The sequence below is a fragment of the Sus scrofa genome, chromosome 18 (genome assembly GCF_000003025.6).
Source record: "Sus scrofa isolate TJ Tabasco breed Duroc chromosome 18, Sscrofa11.1, whole genome shotgun sequence".
NCBI lineage: Eukaryota > Metazoa > Chordata > Mammalia > Artiodactyla > Suidae > Sus > Sus scrofa.
In genome coordinates, this window is record NC_010460.4 from 7,868,908 (window position 1) to 7,887,996 (window position 19,089).

The 19,089-nt window shown below is 41.8% G+C and overlaps 1 protein-coding gene across 3 annotated transcripts in view; it reads right to left on the reverse strand.

Annotated features, from left to right (window-relative positions):
- The window catches only part of MGAM (maltase-glucoamylase), a 125,609-nt gene continuing 109,141 nt past the window's right edge, over positions 2,622-19,089 (reverse strand). For all 3 annotated transcript variants that reach the window (XM_021079097.1, XM_021079098.1, XM_021079096.1), the window contains exons 41-48: positions 18,468-18,616; positions 17,775-17,859; positions 16,279-16,335; positions 10,080-10,204; positions 8,684-8,772; positions 6,911-6,960; positions 6,157-6,327; positions 2,622-3,553 (exon numbers count right to left, since the gene is read on the reverse strand). In XM_021079097.1, coding sequence (XP_020934756.1) covers positions 3,470-3,553; positions 6,157-6,327; positions 6,911-6,960; positions 8,684-8,772; positions 10,080-10,204; positions 16,279-16,335; positions 17,775-17,859; positions 18,468-18,616 — 810 coding nt within the window. In that variant the 3' untranslated portion in view covers positions 2,622-3,469. The remainder of the gene's footprint in view (positions 3,554-6,156; positions 6,328-6,910; positions 6,961-8,683; positions 8,773-10,079; positions 10,205-16,278; positions 16,336-17,774; positions 17,860-18,467; positions 18,617-19,089) is intronic.

Below are 19,089 nucleotides of genomic sequence, written 5' to 3' on the forward strand. Positions count from 1 at the left end.
AGGATTCCTCTAAAATAGTATGTATTTTACTTTTTGCATTTAAGAACATCATTCTTTTTTATTTTTTCCATTATAGCTGGTTTACAGTGTTCTGTCAATTTTCTTATTTTATTTTTTATTGTTCTTTCCCCAATATAATTTTTTTCTACTGTACAGCATAGTGACCCGGTTACTCATACATGTATACACTCTTTTTTCTTGAGTAGGAGGATGTGCTCACCTTCTCCCACAAACACATCAAAGAAATGAATCTACATGTAAAACGACGCACACAGAACATCCACTGAACGCCGGCAGAAGAACTTAAACCTCCAAAAAGGGCAAGAAACCCTTGATATAACTGGGTAGAAAAAAAGAAAAAAAGAGAGAGAGAAAAGGAATCAGGACAGGACTAGCACTCCCAAGAGGGAGCAGTAAAGGAGAAAAGAATCCCACACCCTGGGAAGCCACCTGACCAATGGAAAGATCAGCCGAGTCGGAGGGATCCCCAAGATGCCGAGAAAAGCACAGCAGCAGGTCTGAGAACCAAAAAGCAGAGTGAGAGACACAGATCTTCTGAACCACTGGCTCAGACACCACAGCCTGAGATGCTCAGGTGGGGGCTGGGCACCGAGACTTAAGTTCTGTCAATTTTCTACTGTACAGCAAGGTGACCCAGTTACACATGCATATATATATTCTTTTTTCTCACATTATCATGCTCCATCGTAAGTGACTAGATATAGTTCCCAGTGTTATACAGCAGGATCTCATTGCTTATCCATTCCAAAGGCAATAGCTTGCAGCTATTAACCCCAAACTCCCAGTCCATCCTACTCCCTCCCCCTCCCACAAGTCTGTTCTCCAAGTCCATGTTTTTCTTTTCTGTGGAAAGGTTCCTTTGCACCATGTTTTAGATTCCAGATATAAGTGGTATCATATGGTATTTGTCTTTCTCTTTCTGACTTACTTCACTTAGTAAGAGAGTCTCTAGTTCCATCCATGTGGCTGCAAATGGCATTCTTTTGTTCTTTTTTATGGTTGAAGGAACATCATTCTTAGGAAGGGTTCCATAGGTGCCACTAGACTGTCAATAGGGCCCTTGACACTACAAATGTTGTAAACCCCTTCATGCCTTCCTCAGAGACTTGGCAATCAGGAGTCTCTAGTCAGAAATCTTCTCCTTGAGCATCTTGTAGCAGCCAGAGCCAATCTCCTCCAACATGTCCTGATGACAACATTAATATTCCTCAAATATCAAGTAAATAACTTTTCTTCCTGGTAGCCTTCCTAGGTTAATCAAAGGATAGCTGACACATTTCCCATCTTTTTGTTCAAGGCATTCTTGTGACTGTTTTTCTGCATTTCACTAGTTCCATAGTTAGGGCAGGTTCTCATCCCAAAGCCTCTCATTTGGATAGCTAGAACACTTAGGAGTTCCTGTTGCGGCTCAGCAGGTTAAGGACCCAATGTAGTCTCCATGAGGATGGGAGTTCGATTCTTGGCCTCCTCAGTCAGTTAAGGATCTGGTGTTGCTGCAAGCTGCGGCATAGGTCACAGATGTGGTTCAGATCCAGTATTGCTGTGGCTGTGGCTTGGGCCTCAGCTGCAGCTCCGATTTGACACCTGGTCCAGGAATTTCCATATTTCACTGGTGCAGCCATAGCGGTAGAGAAGAAGAACACTTAGCTAATTTAACAACATTATTTTTCTGTAGCCTTATGGAAGCATTGACACATGAGTACACAGGCATACTCGGGCTTTCTGGTGTCAAAAAAAAAGAAAAGTAGAGTGGCCATACAACCCAGCAATCCCATTCCTGGGCATATATCCAGACAAAACTGTAATTCAAAAAGATACATGCACTCTTATGCTCTTAGAAGCACTATTTACCATAGCCGAGACATGGAAACAACATATGTGTCCATTGACAGGTGAATGGATTAAGACAATGTAGTACATATACACAGTGGAATACTACTTGGCCATAAAAAAGAACAAAATAATGCCATTTGCAGCAACATGGATGGACCCAGAGATTATCATATTAAGTGAAGCAGCAAGAGAAAGACAAATACCATATGATATCACTTATATGTGGAATCTAAAATATGACACGAATGAACTTATATATGAAACAGAAACAGATTCATCAACAATGTTGTAATTCAACTATACCTCCATTAAAAAATAAAAGAAATAGAAAGACATAGGAAAGTAAATACAGTCATCTCTAATTCACCTACATTCATTTTCAAGTAATACTAAAGGTAAATATCCCTGCTGAACATTAGTATATAATTTCTTTATTCCCAATTCTAACTATCTAGTGTTTCAACCAATAGTCTTGCAAATTCTATTTTTGCTAGTTGATATATTCCCAGATATAGTAACTGAAAGGAGGATTAAAGCAACAACATTGGCCCAAGTACACTCCCCCGCAAACTTGTATCTTAAGAAAAACCCACACCAGAGGCATAAGGAAAAGGGTAGATACTCCTAAATCTGACCCTCCATTGTGGATTAGCCTGTGGGAACTCTGATGCCAAAGAGAACAAGACCAGTTCACAAGGGTTTGCTGAATAAGAAGTTTTAATGCCAAGGTGAAACTACCCATGGTCAAATTACCACAAAATGCAAAATCTCTTGTAAATCTGTTTTATTTTTCTTTGGCATGTAAATTGTATGCATTTGTGTCAACTGTAGTTATATACATTAGGCACAGAGTAGAGAAATAAAATTTACATATTTTGAAGCACACCATTGCAAAAGTGAGTCATTTTTTACATTCAAACTCCTTCCTTCAGCTTTTCCTGCTTAAATCTTGTCCCCAGCCCTACGCCCACATGCTAAGGATTTATCCTAACCTTACTCTTGCCTTCACGAGACTTGGCCCTTCCTTCCTTCCTCCCCACGAGGCTATCACTCCTAATATCTTACTGTTACCTTCCACCTTGTCGTGATCGCTTTTATCCGCATCATCCATTCCCTCTCATCGTCCCTGTTTACCTTTCCTGCCTTTGCCTTTTCTTGCCCTTATATATGCTCTTAGCATGTCAGCTCATCTCCCTATAACCACAGGGAGCAGATGTTCTTTCTGGGTACTTCGTTGAGATGTTAGTTAGCTCTAGATCTGAACTGTCCTGGTCAGATGCCTCTTGCGTATTCGGCAAAGGTGGGCCCATTCCCTGATTACACACACGCACACACACACACACACACACACACACTTCATCATGTGCCCAGTGAATCTTCAGTAAATTTTGTATGAGGCGCCATCAGGACCGTACTAATCACACTGAGACATGAAGGTAACCCACAGTTTTCCACACTTCCCTACTGCCTATACCACAGGGCTACGCCACAGACAGAACATAAAATTAATAAAATATTTTACCCATACTGGGCATGAATCAATTAGAAACACACAATAATTTCATGAGCGTGAAGTAGAAGTAGTTTCAAAGCCATGTGTAGTTAGGATCTTGCTCTAAGAATCCGGAGCACTTGTCCACGTCAAGGAACTGAAATTATGTAGGCTGAGGTTTCCGTTGGTCACGTTAATGTTTAACACCTGTTGGGAACCAAAGAAAACGTGCTGGACATCTAGAGAGGCAAGTTTCCTGCACTCAGACAAATCAGATACAAGCCAATGGTCCCTATAACACTCTGACACTGTCAGTGAGGCATTGGCTAGCTTCTAGACCGCCCTCAGATTTTCAGGGGAGAAGGGCCCTTCTTAATCCCTTAGAGGACCTAGAGTCATTCGGTGACAGGGAAAAGATGACAGGACCCTAAATAACAAAACACACAACCACTAAAGAGAAACAACTGCACAAATTGGAGGAAATGCCCTCATTTCCATTCCTTGGAGCCTTCCTCTATTCCCCGCTTCTCCAGTTTCCTCACAGGGCCTTGATGATTGCCAATAAGTCTGATATTTCAGCCTTTTCTTTTTTTTTTTCTAGGCAAATACTTTCCATAAAGTTTTAGCTTATGCGTCAGCTTGTGTGTCAGTGACAAAATTGGGCAAAGTCCTTTACAAGCTCTTGGTGGAGTCGGGGCAGTTACTTGGCAAGAAAACCACAAATATGAGGAAACAAATAAAAAATACAAAACCGAAGGAAAACTTTTGTTTCAGGCCTTGTTATCAGGAAGGATTATGAAAGAAAAATAGTTTAGGAAAAAGCAAGAAGTAAGCATACAAAGGAAGAGACTACTTATTGCCAGGATAGCTTATGGAGCCACTACACTGCAGTAATCCCAAGGTGCAGATTTTCACATATCTGATATTCCTGAAATCACTATGGTTTTTTTTTCCAAATGATTTCAAGGAAATGAAATTTTATTTCTAAATTTATTTAGTAAAAACTTTTATTTTTTTCCATTATAGCTGGTTTATAATGTGTCAATTTTCTACCATATAGCAAAGTGACCAGTCACACATACATGTATACATTCTTTTTCTCACATTATTCTCCCTCATGCTCCATCATAAGTGACTAGGTTGAAATCAGTATGTGTCATGCAAGCAACAGCCTTGGGATTACTGAGAACCAAGGAGCACTCTGGACAACGGTGTGCATGTGTGACCTTCATTGCTGTTACTGGTGTGATGAATGCATGGAATGCAAACCACTGAAGAATTATTTTAGAAGGAGTATGACTCCTGGCTGGTGGCCGGATCAAGAAAATGCTTTGATGAAAACTTGTATAAAGCATGATGCTAGTGGTTTTGGAGAAAAATCCCGAAGTAAGCAGTGAAAGAATGTGTATGAAATGACATATCACCAACACTTCTGATAGGGCAGAGGAAATGCCTTAACCAATTCATGCCCCACATGTTTCTTTTAAATAATAATAAATAATACAAAAAATAATTGAAAATATCTATATAGAAATTTAAATATGAAAAGAAAAATCTGAGACATAAAGATATTTCTTTTTTTTTTTTTTGGCTGTTCCTGGGCCAGGGATCAGATCCAAGCCTCAGTTGCAACCTATGCCACAGCTGCAGAAACACTGGATTCTTTTTTTTTTTTTTTTTTTTTTTTTTTTGTCTTTTTGCCTTTTCTAGGGCCGCTCCCACGGCATATGGAGGTTCCCAAGCTAGGGGTTGAATCAAAGCTGTAGCCACCGGCCTACGCCAGAGCCACAGCAACTTGGGATTCGAGCTGCATCTGCGACCTACACCACAGCTCTCAGCAACGCTGGATCCTTAACCCACTGAGCAAGGCCAGGGATCAAACCCGCAACCTCATGGTTCCTAGTTGGGTTCGTTAACCACTGAGCCACGACGGGAACTCCCGGTTAAGATATTTCTAATATTTCTTTGCATGTAGACTTTGCCTTTTCTAAATCACTTTGGGGTTTTTTAATGCTAAAAAATTATATTTTGATGCATCAAGTTTTTTTTTTTTATTTCCCCAATACATTTTTTCCTACTGTACACAATGGAATACCACTCAGCCAAAAAAAAAAAGAACAAAATAATGCCACTTGCAGCAACATGGATGGAACTAGAGACTCTTATACTGAGTGAAGTAAGTCAGAAAGAGAAAGACAAATACCATATGATATCACTTATATCTTGAATCTAATATACTGCACAAATGAACCTTTCCACAGAAAAGAAAATCTAAATCACTTTGATGCAGCTTTATCAATGTCCAGTACTTCCTCTCAACATTTTCCTCTATAGTATCGCATTAAAATTATGAAAATCTCTACCTAAAGAAATTTTATAAAGCTCTCTATAGTTTAAAAATAGGAGTTTTTCATGACAGGAAAGCACTGTATCATACATTTGTAGCTTTTTTTTTTTTTTCTTTGTGGCACAAGGAATGATGGAGGAATTTGTAACTGATGGTTTCTTATCATTGATGAGATATGTTAAGTTCAAGCTATTTGGGCAGTAGATCTCTGAGGCAAAGACAAAGCTTACACAGATTTGCAGAAAGGAGACATACACGAAAAGATCCAGACCATTAATTCCTCATGATGAGAAACCCTGAATTTTCTCTCCACCTCTATGCTGTCCCTTCTAACACCCTGAACAGAGGGACTCCTGAAGGGCTTTGCAGGAGAGGGTGTCAATCAGAAGCGAAGCAGCCAGGAATTGCATTAGGTATCTCAGGGTCGGGGAAATACCATTTGGACTTTTCACTGGTCACAAACCTGTGTTGCAGAGTCGTGGATGAAGATAGGTGTTATAACCTCGCCGCTCGCAGAGATGCTCACACTGGAAATGGGGGCACTGCCCACTCCCCAGATCTCAATGTAGCCCAGTTTCAAAGGGTTTGCATCACTGATGTATTTGTTGAAAATTACATGACTCTGCATCGTATTCTGTCAATTGGAGATAAAAGAAACCAGAGTGGGGAAAATGGCAAAATTTGTCCAAAATTTTCACAACCTCTTTTTATGCACAAATACAGATCAATCACGAAATAAGACAACGTCAGAGCCCTCATCTTGTGTCACTGGATAGTGAGACCGTGATTTCAGCATCCTACCTCCCGTTGCCAACTATCATCTAACTTTGCATTGGGTGAGCAACTTCAGGGGCTCCAGGACCCCTCTCAGGAAACAAGGAATCTCAGTTATCAGAATCTTATATTCAACACGTGGAGCAGTCACAAAATGTGCAGGCTGTTTCAAGGCAATGCAGGAAAGGAGGCCGGAAAATAGAGTCTATCCATCTGTGTCTCAGTGAATTGGAAGTAAGTTACTGATGAAAAATAAATGGGTTTAATCACAGAAAAAGTCCTGGGGGTATATTATATCTCTATCTGAAATCTAGAGGGAGAGAAGACTGGAACTAAGAAGGAAAGCTAGACGGTAATCTGTAGACCTTAGGATGTCCAGCCTCCAGCATTACCATCTAGTAAGCCAGGAGCGCTCCCTTCCCCGTGGTACCAGTCACACTCACCTGGCTGACAGAAAAGTTGGCCAGGTAATAGAGTCCTTGTTCATAGGTATCTGCAAGCAAACAACAAAGTAAGCGTGACCTGGAGCTCTGCGCCAGAATTCTAATTGCATACTTGTTTTGGTTGAGAAGGTAGGGATGATTTTTATTTCATTTTCCTTCTTCACAGAGTTCCATTTTGGGAGATGAGTCAGACGCTGAACCCAACCTCGGTTTGCACAAAATGTTTGAAATGAGTGTACACAGGCGCCTCTAACGGAGTCATAGCGGGATAATGGAAGTTTCCTAACATCCCTCTTAATCCACATCTCTTTGCTGGGGTCTACCATGCCCGACACCTTTGCAGTCACCTCCGAATTTCCAGATTCCTTCTTTTTTTTTTTTTCCCCAGGGACACACCCGCAGCTTATGGATGCTCCCAGGCTAGGGGCTAAATCAGAGCTGCAGCTGCCGGCCTAGGCCCCGGCAACAACAATGCAGCATTTCCTGATTCCTTCTGCTAGAGGCATACATATTTGCACACCCGTGCACATACAATCACATCACAAACACCAGGACTGGTGTCTCAGTCAGTTTATCTTGAGAAGTAGTAGGTAATTTTTTAAATACAATCTCCAGAGAAGAGACTCTTTGTCTTTTATCCTGAATTTATGCCACAGATTGAGAGAGAGATGATGCTCAGCATATCCAGTAAAGGTGGGCTAGCCAGAGCCTTGCTACAGGTGCCCCCATCTACACCCCACCTTCACGGCTTTCTCACTCTTTCCCATATGCTTGCTTTTTCCTAGGTTGCTTGTCCTTCAGTCAGAGGACACTGGCCATCTTCTGGAGCTGTGCTGTCCAAGACGGTAGCCACTAGCCAAAAGTAGCTAATTAACCATATTTAAATTAATTACAATTAAATAAAAGTAAATATGCAGTTTTGCAGATGCCCTTGTCACATTACAAGTGCTCAAAAGCCACATAAGCCTCATTGCTACTGTGGTGGACGGCAAGATACAGAACATGTCCACCACTGCAGAAAGTTGTATTGGGCATCGCTGGCCTTGAAATAACTAATGGTACGTGAGACACCCTCCCGAGAGTTTACTAATTCCTGTAAAGACCTCATGGGAAATTCCCCCTCATAAACAGGCCAGCTTATAGAGCCATTGGCTCTCCTTCTGGGACCGTAAACCATGTAATGAGGGAATGTGCCCTTGCATGTAAACCATATATGGAAGCACAGCCCAGTTGGTCACCAAGAAACTTTCCTTATGGCTCCTATCCTGCCATCTTCCATGGCGAATCAGGACAGCTGGATAATGGTGAGAGATTCGGGCTTAAGCTTCATATACGTGAGGCACTGGGGTCATGTACAATATGTGCCATACACTTAACAGTAACAAATGGCTTTATTTAAGCAGAGTGTCTTAACACAGGAGTTCTCAGCGTGGCGCAGCGGAAACAAATCCAACTAGGAACCATGAGGTTGTGGGTTCGATCCCTGGCCTCACTCAGTGGGTTAAGAATCTGGCATTGCTGTGCGCTGTGGTGTAGGCCATGGACATGGCTCGGATCCGGCGTGGCTGTGGCTGTGGTGTAGGCCGGAGACTACAGCTCCGATTGGACCCCTAGCCTGGGAACCTCCATATGCTGCAAGTGCGGCCCTAAAAAGCAAAACAAACAAACAAAAAAGAATCTCTTAACACAGAAAGGAAATAGCAGCCCTATCAGATACCCAGGAACCCAGAGGATGGTTTTGAGGTGAATGAATCCTAGGTGGCCCTTACTCACCAATGCTTTGCCCATCATCCCAGAAGAGCCAACCTTCAGCGGTCCCATCATCATCCAAGGCAACCTTGAAGCCCATGAATTTCTGACGGCTGCAGTGAGGTAGGAGAGAGGTGTGAGCCAAAAAAAAAAAAAAAAAAAAAAAGCTCAGGATATTCATAAAAACATCAAGGAAATGCTTCATGATACAAAGCCTGGGTATCGAGATTCAGAAGATGTGTGATCCAGTTCTAGTTCATTCCATGATTGGCTCATGTCAGGAATGAGTGAATCAATCAAGGGGAATTTTCCTTTAAGGCTCCAGAAGCCCATAGGGGCTCTACAATCTCTATAAGTTAACTACAAGCAAACTCACTGACTTCCTTTCTTTCCCTACTGTTTCAAGCTTTCATCACCTAATTTCCTAAATACACATATAGTGAGTTCCGTTTGCAGATGTACTAAGTTCTCCAGTTTTCAACTGAATTTTTGTAATCAAGTGATTAGAGCTGCAAGAATTTTAGTTTGACATCAGACATGGATTTTGGTCCATGCTCAACTGCCTAGTAACTGTGTGACTCTGAGTTAATCACTTAGTCTCCTGAAGCCTCTCTTTGCTCGTCTGCAAAATGATGTTGATAACCACACTTATAACATAGGGCTTATTTTTCCTTCTGTTAAGAAAAATAGAGGAGTTCCTGTCGTGGTTCAGTGGTAACAAACCCGACTAGGATCCATGAGGATGTAGGTTCAATCCTTGGCCTCACTCACTGGGTTAAGGATCCATCATTGCTGTGAGCTGTGGTGTAGGTCACAGCATTGCTGTGGCTGTGGTGTAGGTAGGCAGCTGTAGCTCTGATTTGACCCAACCCCTAGCATGGGAACATCCATATGCCATGGGCGCAGCCCTAAAAGCAAAAAAAAAAAGAAAGAAAGAAAAATAGATAATATCCAAATAGAAATCTCCATCCTAGCACAGTTCCAGGCACAGAGCAAACACTCACCTGATGTTAGCTATTACTAATTATTATATAGACTTAGGTCTAGAATTTTTAAATCTTGTTTATAAGGAACTTCAGCCTCAGGCATCAACTGCCATAGAGCTTACACGATTTTTCAGCAAGAGTGCTCTTAGCAAGGAGTCGACTAGGATCAAGACAGTCTAAAGCTAGCACGAGCCACAGTTTCTTCTGTTGGACTTCCATCTTAAACATCTCTAATTAGACCTAATATCTCACCCACGTAGATCTAAAATAGGTGTCAATAATTGTTCAAAGAGTACCAAATCTGAAAAGGGCTAAAATACAAAAATGCTTAGTAAAAAGTGCGTGGGGGCCTGCAGGTGTGGCTCAAGGACTGGTGGGCTCCATGGACCCTGAGCCAACAGGTGGGGAAAGGGACATCTGGGCACATCATTCACCTGAAGTAGGTGTTCTGTGCGGGCTCTTGCCAGGGCAGGATGTATCCTCCGCGGATGTGAAGATTAATGTGGTCCAGAGGCGCTGACAGGTCCCTCCACTCTCCTCGGGCATTAATGTCCACTCCCTGTGGGCCAGAAGCATGAGATGATGGACTGATGCACCGACCAGACATCGCGTCCACACTCTGGACCTAATGCCCGTTCAGGACCTGTCATCACACTCTTCCGTGCTCACCCAGATGCTGTGCAGCGATGAGGAAAGTGAGCTGACTCGCTTCACAAATCCTTATCTTTCACTCACTCTGTCTTCTCTTAGGCTTTACATCTTGAACCTGCCTCAGAGGTGACAAGGAGAAGTGTCTCTCGCCCCAAGCCATAAACCTCAGTTCCTAAGAGACTGTCCTTCCACGAGTTCTCTACCGAGAGAAGGCTTCTAGCCTTTAGCACTCTGGACAATTTGGGCCAAAAAAACTCTTTGTTGTGGGGACTCTTCTGTGCTTTTTGGATGTTGACCAATGTCCATTACTAGATACCCGAAGCATCTCCCCTACCTCCCACCATAACGTGACAAAGGAAAATGTCTCCAGTCATGGCCAATGTCCCCTGGTAGGTAAATCCACCCATTTGAGAATCGCCACTTTGGAGGTAAAAAGTAAAGCTACCATGACATTTCTTCATTTTTAGTCCCCGATGTTCATTCTATACAGATTTGAACTGTATAAAACTAGGAGCAGGAGTTCTCATTGTGGCACAGTGGAAATGAATCTGACTAGCATCTGTAAAGATGTGGGTTCGATCCCTGGCCTTGCTCAGTGGGTTAAGGATCCGGAGTTACTGTGGCTGTGGGGTAGGTTGCAGGCGGGGCTCAGACCTGATTAGACCCTCTAGCCTGGGAATTTCCATAAGCCTCGGGTGTGGCCCTAAAAAGCAACAGACAAATAAACAAACAAAAAACTAGGATTAGGTGATAGAAGGAAGCCCAAAGACAGGGACCACATTCTCTGGGCTGGACCCTGCTTCATGGGCCTGCCTCAAGACCACAAAGTCTATAGGACTTAATAAAAATTCCAGCCCCAAATCTCTGGGCTTCTTCAGTTTTCTTACTGCTATCATGAGAAAATTGAAATATATGCTCTTGATGACATTTTATTGCAGTATCTTCTGAATACTGGACTTTTCCTCCACTGATTGTCCTGCCTCCAAGTGAAACTTGATTCATGTAAAACCATCAAAATTATCTTCCACTAAATTCTCTATTTCTGTCAATGTCTTCTTCATTCTACTACACATTATGGCTAAATGTGATATGACACCTTGTCATGATCTCCTTTTCAGTACCTAATGAGTCACGAGTTTGCCTAATGGCCTTTAGTTTCAGACTGGGCTAGCCTAACAAATTCCTACTAAAACATCTATAAAGACATGACTGTAAGATAAAATCTAAAAGCAGCACTGTTAAAATAAGAAAAGACAACCAACATGACTCTGTACAGGTGAATTTTCATCTTTTTCAGCCATACCCGTGGCATATGGAAGTTCCCAGGCCAGGGATCCAATCTGAGCTGCAGCTGTGGCCTACACCACTGCTACACAGCTGCAGCAAAGCCAGATCCTTAACCCACCGCACTGGGCCAGGAATAGAACCAGCATCACCATAGAGACAATGCGAGATCCTTTACCTGCCATGTCACAGCAGGAACTCTGTGAATATGCCTTCTGCCTTGTTTAAAGCATGCTTTCTTATTTTAAGCATATCCCCTTATCTTTCTAAGGAGGAGAACCTTCTAGTTAACTTTTTAATAATGTATGTACAAAAGATTATCCAAACAAGTACACAGCTCAGTAAAGTTTTACCACATGAACACGTGTGAAACCACCACCTAGACCAAGAAGTGAATGTTGCCAGCATCCCTGAAAACAGTCTCATCCCCTCTCATAACAATCACCACACCAAAGGCAGCAACTACTCTGATTTCTTCCACTCTTGTCTGTTTTTGATGAGTAAGTCTCTCATCCATCTCCATAAATGGAATCATTCATTCTTTACCGTCTTATCTCTGACTACGTATGCTCAAGACTATGTTTGTGATGTTCACTATCTTTATTAGTGTAGCAATAGTTTGTTATTTTCATCACCCTATGGTATTCAGTTTTAAAAACAGAACACAACCTATTTATTCATTTTACTGTTGATGGATATTTGGCTTGTTTCAAGTTTTTTAAAAAACATTTGACAAACAATGCTGCTATGAAACATCCTTGGACTTTTTTGGTGAAAATATATATACCCCAGGAATAAACCTATAACATTATCATTTCTTCCCAGATATATAACATATATAATTATAATTAACTGGTTTATATCAAGCACATAATTAACATATACAGTGATATATTAATTACATGCATGAGATATAATTAATAACATAATTACATAATTAATCATACAATTAAGATATCATATTACAGTATATGATATGACATGATGCTATATATAATACATATATCAAACACATGAAAGCTCTAGTGCAGGTTTGTTTTTATTTTCTGGATTGACAATATTATATTAATCTAACCTGGGAGATTACATAAAAATAATAATCAAAAACATCTCTGAAAAAGGGTGATGACCTATATCACATATTAAACTGTATTAGAAATATGCAATCAGTAAAAATGTTCAGAACTGACAAAATAAGTAGCTCATAGATTAAAAAATCAAAAATAGAAAAGAAAAGAGAGACCTTTCAGACAAATTCTACCATATATAACAGCAGTATATGATAAGAGTTTAGCAAAGGAAAAATATTGGGACCCTTGACCCAAAAAGGTTTTATCCCAACATTTCACTATTCACTGAATGAATTCTAGTGACTTAAAAAAATTAATTTGACTATATAAAAGTTAAAATTTCTATTTAAAGTCATAAACAATTAAAATGCAAATGACAAAGTAGAAAAATATTTCCAAATAAATATGGCAAAGTGTTATCAACTTAAATGTGTAAATACTCTTTAAAAATCAGTACAGTTTATCTTAACAGCAAACTGCAAAAGAATAGAAAGGTCACAGAGTGTAAATGGCCTGTCAAAGGTGATCACAAATCGAATCAATGACAAGCATCAGGAACCATATTGCCTTTAAGAGTGATACAAAGATGAACATAAAATTAAAAATAAAAAACTCGAACAGTCAAAACTGACAAAGACTTAGGGAAATGAACACTCTCCTCAAGTGCCGATGAGACTGTAAATTGTTTCCGAAATTTTGCCAACTTATATTAAAGATTTTTGTACTAAGCAGCTTCTCTGGCTAGAAATTCAGATAACTGCTGGGTGATGGCTAGGGGTGGAGCTAGGCCATGCCCTCTAGAACAGACAAGATGGAAATTTAGGCTAACAATGTTTAGTTGAATGGAAGGGAGGACAGTTTAAGTTAACTCTAGAAATAGAACCTATATGAACTATATATAAACTCCTCCCTCACTTAAGCATGTAATAACCTATGTAACCACAAAGAAACCCAGCTCAGGAACAGGAGCAGCTTGAATCTTTTGCTCCAAGTGGATAGCTTAAGTTTCTATTCCATCTACCAAGTCCAAGTTTTTCCATGCTTTTGATAACATCTGTAATATATAGTTCCTCTTCATCTTTTAAAATATTAAGTATATTTTACTGACATTTCTGTAGACTGTCAATGGACTGAGTGGTGATAAAACCTTTTGGAATGCAATCTGCCAGCCTCTATCAAAATGTCCAATACTGTATCCCACTTCTGACACCAAAAAAACCCCCCAAAAACCAAAAAACAAAAACAAAATAGCAAAACAACAACCAAAAAAACCCCCAAATGTCCAATACTTTGTCCTAGCAATTTCACTAACTAAAACTCATACCAAGGTATATATATAAAATTAATCGCTCCATTAATTAGAAAAAGAAAACACTAAAACAGACAAACCAAAATCCTAACTGCCCATTCACAGAGCTGGTTTGCTAAATGATTCCATGCAATGGAATATAACACCATTGCTAAAAAGAATATGGAAGAGCTTCAAGTGCTGATATACAAAGATTTTCAAGATATGTTATTAGGTGAATTAATCAAAGGATTTCATAGTATGTTTGGTAAGGTCCTATTTGTGTAAATAAAAGAATGCACATCCTAATCTCTGCACAAATTTTTATCACCAAAGATACATAACATTGTTAATGGGGGCAGCTTTAGGAGGGGGACCAAGGATTGGGAGACAGCGATGACAGTAAATTTTCCAACGTTTTCCTTTCTCCATTGTTTGAATTTTTACTGGTGGAGGTATTTTTACTAGCCTAATGTATTTTTGGCACCCTACATGTCTTTCAAGGTATGTTTCCAATCCCATGTTCCCCTGATGTCTTCCATCCTTTAACCAGTATACCTGCATCTTTTCTTCCTCTAAATTCTACACTTGGCATTCCCGTCATGGCTCAGTGGTTAAAGAACCCAACTAGCATCCAGGAAGATGTGGGTTTGATCTCTAGCCTCACTCAGTGGGTTAAGGATCCAGCGTTGCTGTGGCTGTAGTGTAGGCCAGCAGCTACAGCTCTGATTCAACCCCTAGCCTGTGAATCTCCATATGCCGCAGGTGCAGCCCTAAAAAGACAAAAACAAAAACAAAACAAAACAAAAAGGCCATGTATAAAATCAGCAATTCCAGGAAGCTTTTCTCTTCTTTGATAGTTCTTACACTTCATATTTCTTTAGCATGGCATATATAATTATGTGCATATGTATTAGTGCTTATAACATACAAACTTAAGCGCCAGGTTAGATGGTGAACTCCACAGGGAAACTCTTCTAGGATTCCATACCCAGCTGATAAGGTGGTTTGCACCTGGGCAAGGCTAGGACCAGCATGAGACATATGAGGTGCCTAAGGTACAACGTTAAGGAAGGTACTCACTCTCAGAGGCCACCTTAAAAAGGAGTGAGTGCCTCCTTAACCTGTGTGCCCCTAGGTGCCTCACTGGCCTCACCCTGGCCCTGACCCCACACCCAGGAGCCTCAAGGTACCCAGGACAACTGTCTGTTAGTGAACAGGACAGTCAGCATGCAAACCCAGGACAGAGACTAGGCTTAAGGAAGCTGGCTGCTCCCTCTGCGAAAGCCAAGCCTGGGAGCACATACCTCCCTTAACCTACTGCCACCCAGAGGGCAGACCCAGCCCAGCATATAATGGGGTGTCAAGGGAGAACTCAGGGCTCCTTGAGACAGAGAAGGAAAGGAACAAAATTTCCATTGCCCTTGCAGGGTGTTCACCCAATCCCACTACGAAGGGCTTGGCTAAAAGGGCCCAGAGGGCTCTGCCTCTTGTTCTCCTGCTATTATCATTTGGCTGTATTTTTAGTTCTCTGCTTTGTTCTCTTCAGAAAAGTCAGCAGAGTTTTCTCCTGGTTGGAAGGATGGGAAACACCACCTTTGACCCTTCCTCAAGAATCAAACTCCGATTTGTCTGCATCCCTGCGAAAGAACACTGCCTCAAAGCGTCTGTGAAAGATGCTGTTTTCCCGGCTGAGACTCTGGGGCTCAGACTGGCCCAGAAAAGTCACACAATGGGGAAGGTCACGTTCCTTCCGCATTTCTAAATGCACCTGCAGCGCTCCAGCTCGGAGGAGCCGGGCCCTGTGCTTCTGTGCGCATTTTACGCGCTACCTAGGATGGTGCTTACCTTAGAAAATAACATTTAATAACTCCTCTTTGAGCATCCGTGCTATAAAAGAAGGTATACCGTCAAAAGACAGAGAGGAAAAGCCCCTAATACCTCTGACCTTCCAGCCTGTCAGGGAGGACATGAACAAAAACCAGAGTTTCCAGCACAGTGTCCTGGGTTAATACTAGTGTCTGCCACGACACGCCTCTGTGAATAGAGGTGGTAAAGGAAAGATGAAAAACTAACATACAAACAACATCTACAAAAGGCCAGGCACTCCACGAGATGCTGTTATACATCGCACAACAGTTCTGTGACGGAAGCTGTCTTTCCCCACTTGGAGGTGAAAAAAACCGAGGCGACAGGGTTAAAAGTGACTTGACAAAGGTCATATATCAGGTGGGTTACAGAGCCAGAATTTGACCTGAGGTCTGTCGGAGTCTAAAGCCTCTGCAAGCGTCCACGCTACCATTTCCCTGAGGGTGCATATAAATAATTAGAAAGACTTACCGTGTAATAATCATACCAGCGGGCTCTGGGGAAATAGGCAGTGACATTTCTGGCATTCTAAAATTAAAGCAACAACAACAAAAAGGCATGAGCAGTGGGTTCAGCATCTAGGGCAGAATTGCCAGTCTGCACAGTAAGGGGTCAAAACAAGAGTGATGGCCTTGGGCCACTCAAGGTGCAATTGCTGCGGAAGGCTTCCTGCCCCAGCCCCTTCTCAAACTGGGACATTTGCCTAACCGAAAATGGTGGCTTCTATAAAACTTGCTGGGATCTAGGACTTTGGCGGGGGGCGGGGGGGGGAGGAAATCACCATTTGCTTATAGACTTATCCCATACCTTCTCTAAAGAGACAAACTGAGGTTGGGTTTGGGGCAGAAAAAATTTTGGTAGGTTTATGGCACCAGTGCTTCAGAAATTATGATCAGCGCAATAACTTTTGGGGAGGATCCAATGAATTGGTATCTTAATCAGAAGCCAAATCATCAATAAAGGAAGTAAAGACGTGGCTACCTGAGGACCTCTTATAGAGGAAAGAGAAGGAATAGCCAGAAAGGACAAGATTACACAGCGCTGCACACAATCCTCCTGGGAGTTCCCGTCATGGCTCAGTGGTTAACGCATCTGACTAGGAACCATGAGGTTTGTGGGTTCGATCCCTGGCCTTGCTCAGTGGGTTGAGGATCCAGCATTGCCATGAGCTTTGGTGTAGGTCGAAGACGTGGCTCGGATCTGGCGTTGCTGTGGCTCTGGCGTAGGCCGGCGGCTACAGCTCCGATTAGACCCCTAGCCTGGGAACCTCCATATGCCGTGGGTGCGGCTCTAAAAAGACCAAAAAAAAAAAAAAATCCTTCAGAAAAGTTTTGTTTTAATGGTGATAGAGGATTGTGAGGATTTCATTATAGTAGTGCTGTCCCCACCTGACTCATACTCCTTATTTCAGTTAATGATGAAATGATTACATCTTCAAATGTATCCTAAGGATTTTTCCTTCTCAATGGTCCAATGACTCAGAATTTGTCATGTTGATTTTAAAGATGAGAGAGGTGAGGAATAGAACACCTAAGAGACGGACTTCAGCTTAGAGGGAGAGGGAGAGGCAGAGGGAGAAAAAGAAACACGTCTCTGGAAGTTCCCATTGTGGCTCAGTGGAAAGGAGCCCAGCTAGTATCCATGAGGACGCAGGTTCGATTCCTGGCCTTGCCCAGTGGGTTAAGGATCTGGCATTGCCGTGAGCTGTGGAGGAGTCACAGAAGAAGCATGGATCTGACGTGGCTGTGGCTGTGGTGTAGATTGGCAGCTGTAGCTCCGATTTGACCCCTAGCCTGGGAACTTCCATGTGCCACAGGTGCAGCCCTTAAAAAAAAAAAAAAAAAAAAAAAAAAAAAAAAAAAAAAAAAGAACATATCTCAGGACCCCTCCAGACCAGGTTTTTCTACTCGACTGTTCACCAGCCTCATAGGTGGGATCTTCCAGTCATCAGAGGCTCCCATACTCACAGGTTCCAGGACAGGGCTGACCAGGAAGGCTGGGCCCAGCAGGAACTGACTGTCTAAATCCCAGGTTACCCGGTCTGATACAAACCTGGAAAAGAAAACCAAGGTATCACAATTAAGATCCCAGAAGGTCCCCCAGCTCAAGGCCTTGAAGCACCTCCTCAGTTCAGACCCAAGTGGGAAATCCAGCTGCTTCTATGCCATCCTCCACTCTTTCACTAGGTCTCCGTTAATCAGATACGTACCCACTTTCTATATATAATGTTCTTCAAACCACAGCAATGGTTGCATTTAGACATGTTCTCACCAATCAATATCCCCATGTTTCTTAACCATGGCACATTTTAATGCAAGAATGGCCTTCATTGCTCAGATATCCTCCTGGAAGGCCTTCCTTTGTGATCTGAACTACTACAAAGATGGGTAGGTCCTTCCATGCCCAAATTAGAGCAAAATTATTCTATGCTATATTGTATATCATTTTGAGACTTTTTTTTAATTCAATAGCTTTATCAAAGAGCTAAGGAGTTAATTGACACCATGCTAAAAGAGTCATAAGGTACGGTCTATACCTAAAGAGCTTTGGGCAAAGGCAATTCGTGTCTTTAAGTTAATTTGGAAGAATTGTTTTCTTCAGCTGCCACCACATAGAAGGAAACGATCCCACGGGCCCTGGAGCCCTGGCTAGAAACTCACTCATGGAGAAGAGCCCGCACGACTGTGCTGCCCTCTGTGTGGGCCATGTGCATCAGGGTGTAGAGATACGGCAACAGGGTGTATCTGGTCTCCAGGACACTTCTGGAGATGTTCACAAAGGTGTCATTCCAGGACACAGGGTCTTGCCTCTAAAGAGAAAATAAGAGCATTCAGGGCTCACTTTAGGGGGTCTGGGGGTCTGGGGGGGCTTAAGGAGGTCAGTGAACATTTATGCCAACTGAAGATCACACATAGCTAAACCCACGATGACCACAGATGAGACACAGAATATTTTTAATAGGCTGAAAGGTCACTCACTGATGCTTTCCCAGGACAGATGAAAAAAACATTCCCCATATGCAATTTGGGTAGGGGGATATATTTAGTATAATGCCCAAATCAAAAGAATAATCTAAAAGATGCTGAGGAATATGATTCATCAGAACATGAGACTTTTTTCATGTACCTGTTAGCTATTTGTGTATCTTCTTTCGGAAAATATCTATTCAGTTCCTCTGCCCATTTCTAAATCAGATTTTTTTTTTTTTTTTTTTGCTATTGAGTTGTATGAATGTCTTATATATTTTGGATATTAAATAAGTTGCAGACATGTGGCCTGCAA